The sequence below is a fragment of the Artemia sp. Qi Xiang Cuo genome, chromosome 11 (genome assembly GCF_049724085.1).
Source record: "Artemia sp. Qi Xiang Cuo chromosome 11, ASM4972408v1, whole genome shotgun sequence".
Lineage (NCBI taxonomy): Eukaryota > Metazoa > Arthropoda > Branchiopoda > Anostraca > Artemiidae > Artemia > Artemia sp. Qi Xiang Cuo.
This window is the reverse complement of record NC_142804.1, coordinates 36,863,806-36,878,173: the sequence shown is the minus strand read 5'-3', so window position 1 is coordinate 36,878,173 and position 14,368 is coordinate 36,863,806. Positions and strand designations below refer to the sequence as shown.

The following is a 14,368-nucleotide window of genomic DNA, read 5'->3' as shown; positions in this document are numbered from 1 at the left end:
GGGATTTTGACATGGATAAGGTCATCAATGCCTACCATACCTTTGTTAAAAAAAACAAAGGTTCGGCGATATGTAGTTTATAATAACGAAAGATAAGCCGAGGTGTAAGGAAGCAAAGAAATGAAAATGATAGCGATGATGATTTGGTTTTGGATTTTGACATGGATAAGATCATCAGTACCTACCATACCTTTGAAAATAAAAAAAAGACAAGGCTATGCAAAAGAGGAAGTTTTTGTCCCACAACCTGAACAATTAAAAGAAAAAAAGGTGTCGTCAATGCCTTCCATACCTTGTAAAATCAAAAACCTGGACTAGATAAATCCTTGGAAGAAAAAGAAGTTAAAGGTCCAATAAAAAAATATGTAATTTTACAAAGGCACATTTCTAATTTAAGATTCATTTGGACGTCATGACATCAAGAAGAATGCTCAAATTGTCTGCGTTCAGAAGACAAGCGACAGTAAGAATCTATATATAGAAACCTGACACGTGCCCCATACCTTTGTTAAAAAAAACAAAGGTTCGGTGATATGTATTTCATAATGACGAAAGATAAGTCGAGGTCTAACGAACCAGACAAATTGGAAATGATAGCGATGATGATTGGGTTTTGGATTTTGACACGGATAAAGTCATCAATACCTGTGATACTTTTGTAAATCAAAACTATGGACTGGATAAATCATTGGAAGAAAAAGAAGTTTTTCCCACCCCCCCGAACAATTAAAAGAAACAAAGGTTCGGCAATATGTCTCATAATGACTAAAGACAAGCCAAGGCAAAAGAAGAAGTTTTTGTCCCACCCCCTGAACAATTAAAAGAAATAAAGGTGGTCTTTAACCCCTTCCTGACCTTTGAAAATTTAATACCTGGACTAGAAAAATCATTGGAAGAAGAAGAAATTTTTGTCCCACCACCTGAACAATTAAAAAATACACAGGTTCGGCGATATGTCTTTCATACTGACAGAAGACAAGCCCAGGCAAAAGTCCATTTCGACGTCATGACATCAAGAAAAGGCTCAAATTGTTTGCGTTTAGAAGACAAGCGACAGCGGAATCTATATATAGAAGCCTGCCGCGTGCCGGGATCCGATACTATATATATATATATATATATATATATATATATATATATATATATATATATATATATATATATATATATATATATATATATATATATATATATATATATATATATATATATATATAATTTATTTGAAAACCAGTCATACAAAACAAAGAAAGACGTAGCATAAACGAAAGAAAAAAGAAGAAAAAAAAGTACAGCTAAACACAGACAAATACGGAACATATCAAATACTTCGACAAAGTACTATGATACTACCGAAGACCAAGGATGGTTCAGCTTCGAAAGACACGTATTGTAAACCGAGACTTGGCTTACTGCAGCTATAACAGGGTCAGCTATGCTGAATTTTCTAACAAGGTAAGAGTTGTGGGTCCATGGGGGGGGGGGGTGACGTAGAAAATAGTTTGCGAAACGAAAGAAAACTGAACGAAGTTCTGACTTATTTGTTTCAGTAGACATTTTCCAAAACGGTGCTATGTATAAATAATGTGATAGAGCAACATAGTTAAAAAGTTTTGAAAGACAACGGCGGTTGAAACATAGCTTGTTTGTCAGAAAAGAAGCATACGATAGTCCTACTTGACGTTTGATGTGAGCTATAAGGAGTTGTCGTGCGTGCTTTATTGAGAAACCAATTGGGAGACACAGGTAAGTAATATGATCAATTGGATTGATCCTGCTGTTCCTGAGAGGAATGTCTGCTGGCGGTGCGAGTTTTCAGTTGAAGAATACAACTTCTAACTTTTCAGCATTTAATTCAAGACCGAGCTTCGCATACTCAGACTGAATCGACGTTAGAACGTCGCTAATGCGCTGGATAGTGTGACTTAAGTTCAAAATGTTGTCTGCATAACAGACGAGAGACAAATTGAGACCGGCGAGGATGAAAGACGAGGGAGCAGCGGAATATCAATATCAATCAATGCGGTCCGACAACGAAAAAAGCATAGGCACAACCGAGATGCAGCCAGAAACCAAGCCGACATGGCGGAATGGTCGCCAGATGGTCGATGAAGAGCAGTTCAAAAACTTGTAGATAGTAATAGCCACTGTTATAGGGCGGAACGACGTGCACTGGATGGTGAGTTTGTCTTTTTTTGGTATTGGTGTGAGATCTCCAACCGAGGAAGAAGAAGGTACAACTCCTTGGATCACAATCATGTGCATCAACAGAGCAATATGAATAACTAGTAGCCCATTACCATGGAGAATGTGAAGAACGCTCACTATCTATGCCGGAAGATTTCTTACGATTTAAGCGCAGCATCGCTCGCACTACAGAATCAATCGAGACAACAAAATTGTCTGGAGGGCAGCTAAAAAGAAATACGTCAACCTTTCCTTCATATTCAAATTAAGGAGAGGCATCTAGCGGAGAGTATTCAGCAGAAAAGTAAGAATTCCTGTCGGAATCAGGAATATCATGGGCGGAAAGGTGAGCACTGGGAGGATCTCTTTCATAAGTTTGGGATTGACAAGCTTGCTGGGAAGTCTCTTCAACTATCAGGTTCATGTGCATGGATAGTTCTTTCGCAAACTTCCGTTTGGTAAAAAGACGAATATCTTAAACCCAATCAGAACGAGAGTGCTCACACTGTAACCATAGATGGTGCCAAAGTTTTGATTTTCGCCAAGCTTCAGCAAGGCTCGGATTACTTGACCAATTCTTTGTGACAACCCGGTGTATACGTTTGAGAGGTGAACCGGCTTTTTCTGCGTATCGCAGGGCATAACAGATCTTTGCAAGATAGATGTCAAGCAACACGTGTATTTCATTTATATCAACTTGTTGGTTTCTCATAAGTAGCTGGAACGGAGAAAGAATATTCTGTGTGAAAGAATCTATAACAGTTTCAAATAAATTACATTGAATATTTTTACAGTCCTTGTAAAACTGGGCCTGGGACTGACGGGGTTGTGAAAAAGGAGCAGAATGAACGGAAGGACAAGAAAAAGACGCAGATATTGGAAGGTGGTCTGACAGTTGGAGGTCAGTAACGACATTGACAGGTAGCACTTGAAGATTTGTTGTAGAGCCTACGTGGTCAAGGTTTTACACATGGCTTGTTTGATGTATGTAAGTGTGCTCACGGTCTTTCGGCAGAATCCTTAGCCAATCGTCACTAATATATATATATATATATATATATATATATATATATATATATATATATATATATATATATATATATATATATATATATATATATATATATATATATATATATATATATATATATATATATATATATATATATATATATATATATATATATATATATATATATATATAACACCATTCTCTTCAGAAGATGATGCAATTACATGTGAAACGCGATATCGGGTCTATGCCCCCCCCCCCATGCTAGCCCTACAGGCACTTATTCAGTCCATGAAATTATATGCCTGAGAAAATGTGCTTGATTTTTGATCAAACGGAGAAACATCCTCCAAAAAGTCACGGAGTCCTAATGGCAATCGCACTCTCATATTCAGTGATATCAGAGAAACCTATACTAGAGGTTTCAAGCTTCCATCTGCGAAAATGTGGACTTTTGTGTTTTTTGCCAAAAGAAAGATCACGGACACTTTCTTCTGACAAAAAATACAAAATTATGAATATGATGGCTTATTATAATCCATTATAAAACAAGAAGGAAACCTATAGCTCTCATAAGTCGTTACGTTTATTAAGAAACCTTATCGGCTTATAACCTCAATTAGTTATATTTATTTTTACTTCTTTTTTCCCCTTTCTTTATTTCAAAGAGGCAAGCTAACTATGTTTTGTACCTTATTTTATTTTGAGCAAGCACAGAAAGAATAAATAAAAGGTTTATTCCTAAATAAATATAAGAAAGTTATGAGGCAAATATACAAACTTAGGAGTCTCTTATACTGTACATGCGCAAAAAGTACACGATGCTACCAAATATACAGGCAATCCCGAGCCCAATCCCTACCCAAGGGATATTTGAAAGCATATCTTTTGATTTATATACTTTGGATTTCAAACGATCAGCTACTGCTTCACTGAAGTCCGCGCCCTAAAAAAAGAAAGTGATTTGGAGAGAAAGCAAGCAACAAGCTAGGAAACTATTCACTTGAAAAAACAAGCACATGAATAATTAAATTGGTTCGCCTATAAAAAAAAGAATTCGACATTCAATCCTAAAAATAAATTGGATGCTTGTTCAGTTAAAACTTGGGCCATGTACAACCCAACCCTAACAACAGATCACACTGACAATTTAATGCAACAACCTAAAGACGCAACCGAAAACAAAAGACCTCATTTAAAGAGTAACTTACAGCCTCAATATCCATTATTAGCCTCAATCTGTTCAAATATAAAAAATATGCCTATTTCGCTCTACACTGTACTTTGCAATTAAAATTTTGCATGAGTTTTTTCTATTACACTATGTCCCAAATTAAAAAGAGGCTTTCCAATTCAAGTCGTATAATAACTGATCAGATGGGCTGATGTTTGTTGGGCTCTAAGGGTTAAGTTGATCAGTGCTTAGTTCTCTGGGTATGTGTGTCAGACCCCCCCCCCAATTAAATTTCATCAGTGGTCGCGTACTAGATGTCGACTGTGGTCTAGATTTAAAACGTAATCAAAACTTTAAGTTTAGTTCCCGTTATCAGGAACCCAAATTTAGAAAAAAGTTTCGTAAAATAGAAAGCTCGACATGGGGTATCGAAATTACATACTTAAAATAACCAAAGACAATCAAAAATACTATCTTCATCTCTATCTATTTTATATAGGGTTTCTTTGTGATACATATATCTTATCTGGAAGATGGGTTTATATTATGCGTTTGGCTTTACAAGAAATAATCTTACACTAAGAGGAAAAATATATCATACCTGTTCAATCCACGTAAGTGGGAATACGTATTCTTTAGCTAAATTTGCAAAGGATGGCAATGGGTAGCCTGGTCGAATTTTTATATTCGCCTGAAGTCTTTTTCTTGCGCTTAGTGGAACAGACACGATAGGGTCTAGATCCATGTAGGTTTCATGTAGGTTCTGAAAAAGAAATAATTAAATCATAATAGTATGGCTTGAATAACTATATTTCCTCTGCATTCACCGAAACCCTTCAAAACTTGGCTGTATGATAGCCATTTCCCGTAGTTTTCCGGTCGTTTTCCATGGGAATTGGCGAATTCCGTGGGAAATCGGATATTTGACATTCCCCTTTAATCCCTCTGTTGTTTTATTCTACCTAAGTAAAGACTATCAAGGAAGACCTGAGTATTTTGATTTTTCAGCTTACTCTACTTAGCACCACACCTGTATTTAATAAAGTTCTTAATTTGAAAATCTGTATAGATCAAATTTGGCTAAAAATAAATTAGTCACTCAGATAAAACTTGCTCCGTTCTGTGAACGACTATTGGTGTTGTAGCAACTCGTAACTCTTGTTTGTAATTGACTGTCGATTATGGTCTTCAGCCAGCCCAAATCCAGTTAATGAAACCGATTTCTTAGTTGTTACTTTCAGTTTCGATTTTTTAATTTTTTTATTCTGTCCTGCGGTGAAATTTAAAACACTGCTCCATTAAAGTTGTTGGTCGTGAACGCCAAGAACACGTGGCGTAAGAACAAAATCATATTACTCCGTCTGAAACCAAAATTCTGAAGATCTTCTGTTACTTAGGAACATTTTCCCACTCTTTCTTATGGTCTATATGGCTACTCTATGTGACCATTTTAGCTTAGCAACAGAAAAATTCAGTTTTATCCGAGTCGATACGCCGGTAATTTTCCTGAGAGCGAAGTTATCCTACGAAAGAAATTATCCTACTTCGCTTATTTATCGCTGCTATTAGTAGCCAAAGAATAAATTAAGCTGATATAATTTTATTAACTCGACTATTGAGTGTTTGAAAGGCACTGTTCAAATCTGTAATCGTATTTTTCTCAAGAGTGTTTTCTACTAGTTGGACAATTTTGCTCTCAGGTCACAAATACGAAAGATATTGCTAAGTAGTTTGACATGCCAGGTAATACTGGCTACAACAATTAGGAACAAAGAAAGTACAAAAATCATGGATCTTCATCAAAGAAATGATCAGAACTGAATTAAAAACATCAAAGAGCGCAGTCTACAGTGGTTGCAGTATCACCATGACCAAAGTAGCTAGTGGACCGTCCCTCCTAGAAAAAGTAACAGATTTGTTTAACATACTTTGCAAATTAACTTCAGTTGCGGGATTAATGCCAAATTTCTTAAGAAGATAAGCGAAGTTGCTTGAAATTGTAAATAAAATTTGGTGAGAGCAAGAGTGTAGAGATAAATAATTGCTTAGAGCAAATCAAACAGAAACTGCGAATATCAAACCCTAATCATTGCCAAAGTAAAGAGCGATGTTTCAAAGAGATTCAAAGTTTACCTACGGACTATAAATCAAACCAAACACCTTGGATGATGTCAGCCATTTTTAAAAAATTTTTGACCGGCCTCGATAAAGAAATGCTCACAGACAATTGTACAGCCTATGGGAATCTTCCAAAACTTAAAACATTAAATAGTGTTTCTTCGCACAAATTCCACACCAAACCTGAATCCGTATGATCAATGCCTCATAAAACCTTTAAATTCTTCATGGAAAAGAAGTTGTACATCAATTCCTTTGTGACATCAACCACAAAATCTCTACACTAAGCAATCGCATTATACCTTTTCTGGCGATAGTCCATCAAAGTCATTAAATAATTCCTCCCAGTTTGTAAGGTAAAAATGAGGAGTTGACATTATTACTGGTGATCCAGGCTGGCATCTATCTTTTGGCATAATGGCAGAACGAATATCACACTCTTCCAATTCAAACTGGTTTGGACAGAAACATTCTGATCCAGGATTATCGCTTGGACCCGCGACAGCTTCGTAAGGTACAGTATATCTGTGGGTGGTGATGCCATAGTGGACCATATTTCGCTCGTATTTCAGAAACAGGGACCTGCAAGGACATAACGACTATTATCAAAACATTTTAGAATACTTTTTTAAAATGTGAGAGTTTTTAATTATACGCACATTCGTTATATTTTAAGATTTATTTTTATTGTATAGTGTCATACCTATCAATTAAGATGATAAGTTGGTGGTATTATTATGAGGAAAATTTAGATTTTAAGCAACTGAATAATTATTTAAATAATTTTAAGCAGCTCATTACAATAATTAACTAAATACGTACCTGTAACTACAAAATGTGATTGCGCCAAAGAGGCCGAAATATTCACTGACGCGAAATAGAATAAAGTCATTGAAACCTCAATAACGAATACTACTTAGATGTGGTCGTTTAGTGTTTGACCTTGAAGAAATATCTCAATCTTTACCACAGTTATTATAATGATCATTGTCCGAAAATGAGGATGCCTTAGATTGGACTGGGACTAGAGTAAGGCGATAAATTGGGTGATTTGATTCTATATAAAGAACTTTGCCGTGATGCATAACAGTATCATGTCACAGAAACAAATCAGACTTTGGCTATTTCTAAAGACGGTGCTTTTGCTGATTACTTCTCCAATGCTTTAAAGGCTATTGAATTACTATACAAATACAATGCTTAAATTTGCGCACTGAAACAAATGACTGTTACTTGATAATTAATTATAAAAACTTTTTCACAAAATAAGTTTTTCAATGAAAAGTAAATAATTTCTGAGACCACACTGGCTAATCATGATAAAGCAAAAAATCGCGAAGAAATGAAGAAAATGAGGACAATTAACAGCCAGTGAAAAAATTGAAAAATTATGCAAATATTTCGGTCAAGACCTCCGCTTGACCGTCCTCAGCGCAGAATAAAACTGATAAAAATATAAAAACCAAACCTTAAAATAAAAACACCAAACTAAAATTGGACGACCCTTTCCTAGTAACGGTGAAAGGGTAACTGAATAAAAAACACAAGTCTAAATGACATTTCAGATTTTCGTTTTGCGTAAAGCACTCTTAAAGGCTGATCGCTTTCAAGTTTGAGTATTATCGGAGACTCTATTCGATTGCACAATATAACTTTGTGGATGTATGTAAAAACGATCAGAATTAATAATTTTGTCATAAATGGGACTTAGAAAAATTTCTCCAGTGTCCCTATTGAGAGGTACCTTTTGGTGAATGTGCTTTTTCATTTCAACTGCCTCCCTGAAAACTTGCGTTCGACCTTTGACGGTGGCATTAATGGAGGTATCGTCAAACAAAATGAAATGGTGTGGACTCTCGTACACATGTTGCGCCAAGGCGGAATCAAAAACCTCAGGCCTTTGGCGTAACCTCATGGCCTTGTCGATTGAGGACTTATATACAGATAATCTCTCCTCCAATTGCTGTTGGGTTCTACCAATATAAAAACAGCCACAAGAACAAGGAATTCTATAAACGCCACTACTCAGAATGGGGCTGGTTTTATCTTTGCCGTTGTTAAAAAAGTTCTGTGTAATATTTGAATTCTTAAAGGCGACGTTAAGTTTATGTTTTTTAAGGATTCTTTTCAATTTGCCACTCAATTTGGGAATCTAGGGTATAACACTGAAAAGTTTTCATATTATCCACTAATTGGACAGTGTCTGTTGGAGTTTTTAGTTTTAATGCATTCTTTTCAGCCATTTTTCGTCTTTTTTCTATAATGGTCTCAAGTAATTTTATAGGGTAGCCATTGCAAAATAAAATGTCCTTAATATAGTTCGATTCTGAGTCTAGTTGGTTCTGATGGTTGGTTCAATTCTGAGGGTTGGTTTTCAGTCTTTGATTCACATTTTAAAAGACCAAAAAAAAGGACGTTTTTTCATCGTCCACAAATAACATCGTCCACAAACCGACCCCAGAACCGATGTTTCATAGAAAAATTTTCCAGAGCAGAGATTTTCAATGAATTCCATATAAAAAGTTGCCAAAAATGGTGTAAGACTTGTACCCATGGGTAAACCCCTAATTTGGGTGAAAAATTGATTATTATATCGGAAATATGAGGAGTAACTATTGCAAAGACGGACGAGACGCATAATTGTTTCTATATCCAGTGTTTTGTAGTCTATTTGATCAATATTATCTTCTAATTTCCTTTGAAGAGCTAGTTCACATTTTTTAATGTCGCGAGACGTATACATAGAAATGGCATTGAAACTGGCCAAAATTGTATTTTTTTTTTATTTCAACGTCTTTGAATTTTTCAATAAGGTGAACTGAATTTCTTATGTATGAAGTTTGCGTTTGCATAAGGGGGCAAAAAAGTGTTGAAAACCATTTCCCCAATCTGGCAGTCGGAGAGCTATAAGAAGCCACAATTGGGCGTAGAGGGACTCCATCTTTATGGATTTTTAGGAGCCCGTAAAATTTAGGGGCTGAACAACCTTTACGGTAAAATAATTTATACATTTGTGGAGTAATAAGTCTTCTCAGTTTTCAAAATTCCTAGCTCCTTTCGTACTAAACGGGTGAAATTATCGGTGGGGTCTGAATCTATGGGTTTATAAGTATGGGTGTCGCATAAAATATCTGTAACTTTTTTATTATATGAAGTTATATCAAGGATAACAATTTTATTTCCTTTATCAGCCCTCGTGATAATGATGTGTGGGTCTTTTTCTAAATTTTTGAGAGTTTGTGTTTCCTGATCTTTTTTTTACCTCGAGGAATATGGAATGAAATCAAGAATATTCTTAACCACCTCTCCTCGAAGTAAATCTGGATTTTCCACAGCACAACGTGAACCAAATATACCCGCCTCCACATTGGAGACTATCTCTGCGAAATTCACTTGTGTTTGAGGTAGGCAAAATTTAGGTCCCTTAGACAAAACATGGGTTTCTTCCGGAGTAAGGACTTTAGAAGATAGGTTCTCAATGACCGAACCAAGACAAAATCTCAGAAGAAAACATCTGGAATTTTGAAATTTTTCGTACTCTAATTTTTCAAACTTGTCTGATAAACGAACCTTAGCCATACAAAAGTCGTGGCGGATAGTAGTCTGAGCTATTTTAAAATCCGCTGAAAATCTGTCGGTGAAAGGTTTTACTCTAAAAAATGTCGAGTTTTTGAAATTGTATTACTTAGGAAAAAACGTCGTTTGTTTTTGGTCTTTTAAAATGTGAATCAAAGACATGAAAACCAACCCTCAGAATTGAACCAACCATCAGAACCAACTAGACTCAGAATCGAACTATATTAAGGACATTTTATTTTGCAATGGCTACCCTATAAAATTACTTGAGACCATTATAGACAAAAGACGAAAAAAGGCAGAAAAGAATGCATCAAATCCACAAACCCCAACAGATACCGTCCCATTGGTGGATGATAAGAAACTTTTCACTGTTCTACCCTACATTCCGAAATTGAGTGACAAATTGAAAAGAATCCTTAAAAAACATAAACTTAATGTCGCCTTTAAGAATTCAAATATTACACAGAACTTTTTTAACAACGGCAAAGATAAAACCAGCCCCATTCTGGGTAGTGGTGTTTATAGAGTTCCTTGTTCTTGTGGCTGTTTTTATGTTGGTAGAACCCAACAGCAATTGGGGGAGAGGTTATCTGTATATAAGTCCTCAATCGACAAGGCCATGAGGTTACGCCAAAGGCCTGAGGTTTTTGATTCCGCCTTGGCGCAACATGTGTACGAGAGTCCACACCATTTCATTTTGTTTGACGATACCTCCATTGTTGCCACCGTTAATGGTCTCACGCAAGTTTTCAGGGAGGCAGTTGAAATGAAAAAGCACATTCACCAAAAGGTAGCTCTCAATAGGGACACTGGAGAAATTTTTTCTAAGTCCCATTTATGACAAAATTATAATTCTGATCGTTTTTACATACATCCACAAAGCTATATTGTGCAATCGAATAGAGTATCCGATAATAGTCAAACTGGAAAGCGATCAGCCTTTAAGAGTGCTTTACGCAAAATGAAATTCTGAAATGCCATTTAGACTTGTGTCTTTTATTCAGTTACCCTTTCACCGTTACTAGGAAAGGGTCGTCCAATTTTAGTTTGGTGTTTTTATTTTAAGGTTTTTTTTTATATTTTTATCAGTTTTATTCTGCACTGAGGACGGTCAAGCGGAGGTCTTGACCGAAATATTTGCATAATTTTTCAATTTTTTCACTGGCTGTTAATTGTCCTTGTTTTCTTCATTTCTTCGCAATTTTTTGTTTTATAAAGAAAAGTAGAGAACTCCATTAAACAAAAAATGAGCAAAACTAAAATCAAATAATGTACCAAGCGTGAAACTACCACAAATCAGCATTGATAAATAAATGAAACCCAAAACGAACAGAAATTACAATAATTAACGGAGTCAAACTCAAAACGAGCAGAAATTAACATAAGTTGGGCGCAAAAGCCTTATGCCTTTCCAAGGCTAGAACAAAATTTGCACTTTACTGAAAAAATATAAATGTTTTTAGTTTTATAACTTTAATAAATCAAATAATATTAACATTTGGATTACTAAATATCAGTATATGTATATTAAACTGACAATGCACATTCATTTGTATTTGTATTTAGCCCTTTGAATTTCCAGTCGAATGAGCTTTTATTGAAGTTTCTACGACAACACGTTCTTTAAAAACTTATATACCCCCAGGGCATAACTTAAAACCCTTGCCCTGAGGGATGTGGGGGAGTGTTCTCCTCAAAAACATATTTTCTATCTGGAAATCAACTACGCTAAACAAAATGGCTGTCTCAAAATTTTGATTGGATGTGTTTTAGGGAATGAAGGGCATGAGGGGGGGGGGGCTAGTTGCACTCCAATCACTTTTGACTATTAAAAAGAGTACTAGCCCTTTGAATTTCCAATTGAATGAACCTGTTTTGAAGTTTCTACTACAACACCTTCTATAGAAACCTTATATGCCCCAAGGGCATAACTTAAAACCCTTGCCCCGAAGGTGGGGGTGGAGTGTCCTCCTCAAAAACAAATTTTATACCTGGAAATAAACTACGCTGAACAAAATGACTATCTCAAAATTTTGATTGGTTGTTTTTGGGGGAATAATGGGCATGGGAGAGGGGGCTAGTTGCCCTCCAATCACTTTCGACTATTAAAAACGGTACTAGCGCTTTGAATTTCCAATCGAATGAGCCTGATTTGAAGCTTCTACGACAACGCCTTCTATAAAAACCTTATATGCCCCCAGGGCATAATTTAAAACCCTTGCCCTGAGGGTTTTGGGGGATTGTCCTCTTCGAAAAAATATTTTCTATCTGGAAATCAAGTACACTGAACAAAATGGCTATCTCAAGTTGCCCTCCAATCACTTTTGACTATTAAAATGGGCACTAGCCCTTTGAATTTCCAATCGAATAAGCCTCTTTTGAAGTTTCTACGACAACGTCTTCTATAAAAACCTTATATGCCCCAAGTGCATAACTTAAAACCCTTGCCCCGAGGGTTGTGGGGGAGTGTCCTCCTCAAAAAGATAAATGAAACTCAGAGAGGAAAGAAAATAACAAAATGAAAAATAAAATCTGAAAAGGTGAAAAAACGAGGATTTTGTCAGCCAGTGGAAAACCATGAAGAAGAAGAAATAAGCAAATATTTCGACAAGAAACATGGACAAGACTCTCTAAGAGATTTTTTGGCACATTTGAAGAAGAAGAAGAAATAAGCAAATATTTCGACAAGGACTTCCGCCAAGTCGTCCTCAGTGCCAAACAAAAAAGAAAAAGAAACGAACGAAAATCTAACCTTTCGAAGTTTACCTGACGTCCTATTGTAGCATGTTATAGCTCTCCAGCTAATGGTATATGAAGTTTTTTAGCCACCATTTTTAAGCCTCTTTTAAGCACACAGAAATCCTAATTAAAAAACTCCATAGATCTTGTTGAGAAGTTAAAAAATCAAAGTACAACAGAAAAAACTATCTTATATAGTTTTGATGCAGTTTCTATGTACACTTCATGCGATGTCCATAAATGTGAGCAGGCCTTACAAAGAAAATTGGAGGAAAATTCAGCTTGGTCGGATTACAAAACCTTGGAAATTGATACAATAATGACCCTTGTTTGTCTTTGCAACAAGTTCTCCTCGTATTTTAAATTCCGAAATAAAATTTTCCTTCAAATCATTAGTCTATCCATGGGCACTGTCTTGTCTCCTTATTTGGCAAATTTTTGCATGGATTTCAAAGAACAGTCTGCTTTGAATAGTTTCCACTTAAAACACTCTATCTGGTTTCGTTTCGTTGATGATATCCTTTCTGTTTGGGAACATGGACAAGACTCTCTAAGAGATTTTTTGGCACATTTGAATTCTTTTGATTCGAATCTCCAGTTCACAATGGAACTCGAAGATTCGAGTAAGCAAAACTTTTTAGTTTTTTTTAGCGTTAACTCCGCTTATAATCTTGAGTCTCCGATACGCAGGACTCCAAAGGATTATGACCATTGTATGAATGTATCTTTTCGCTGCCCTCACTCTTTGTGAAAAAGGGCTATCATCTCTTTAGTTAATAGTGTCTAGCAAATCTGTTCCCATAATCATATAATCTCTGAATTAAAACATGTCAAGGACGTCAAGGATATTCTTTTCTGCAATGGTTACCCGATCAAACTTATTGAAAATATTATAGATAGACGATTAAAAAACATAAGACAACAAAATAGGGAGCTCGTCCCCCTTGATCCAGTTACCCCGGAAATGGAAGAAAAAACTTTCATCTCTTTAACATACATCCCAAAACTTAGCGATCAACTTCAAAATTTTAAAAAAAAACATAATCTCTCTGTTTCTTTCAAAACAGAGCAAAAAGTTGAACACTTTTTCAACTCAGGAAAGGATAAAACTGATCCTGTACTGAGTAGTGGTGTCTACAGAATCCCGTGTTCATGTGGGAAATTTTACATTGGTAGGATCCCTCAAAGACCAGGTGAAGGTTTGTATGAGCGCAAAATTTCGATAGATAAGTCCCTGAGATTAAAAAATAACAATGACAACTTCGATTCGGCATTGGCTTCGTATATTTTCGTAAATCTGACCCATCTGGTTCTTTTTGACGAGACAACCTTAATATCTACTGTAAATGGCCTACCACAAACTTTTCAAGAGGTAATTGAGATAGAAAAATACATTAACCAAAATATAGCAATAAATAGAGATACTGGAGATATTTCATTAAGCCCTATTTACGACAGTTTAATTTTGAAGGACTCAATCAATATTTTCACCCGGTATAACTTAAAGGAACCTATTTGCATATCTAATGAAAACCGAAACTGTAGACCAGCTAAGACTA

At 35.7% G+C, this 14,368-nt stretch overlaps 1 protein-coding gene across 2 annotated transcripts in view; it reads right to left on the bottom strand.

The window, feature by feature from the left end:
* Positions 1–3,920: 3,920 nt before the first annotated feature.
* Positions 3,921–14,368, bottom strand: part of LOC148946941 (lysosome membrane protein 2-like) — a 206,086-nt gene continuing 195,638 nt past the window's right edge. For both annotated transcript variants that reach the window (XM_089096747.1, XM_089096748.1), the window contains exons 8-10: positions 6,794–7,073; positions 4,975–5,136; positions 3,921–4,145 (exon numbers count right to left, since the gene is read on the bottom strand). In XM_089096747.1, the coding sequence (XP_088952873.1) occupies positions 3,981–4,145; positions 4,975–5,136; positions 6,794–7,073 (607 nt within the window). In that variant the 3' untranslated portion in view covers positions 3,921–3,980. The remainder of the gene's footprint in view (positions 4,146–4,974; positions 5,137–6,793; positions 7,074–14,368) is intronic.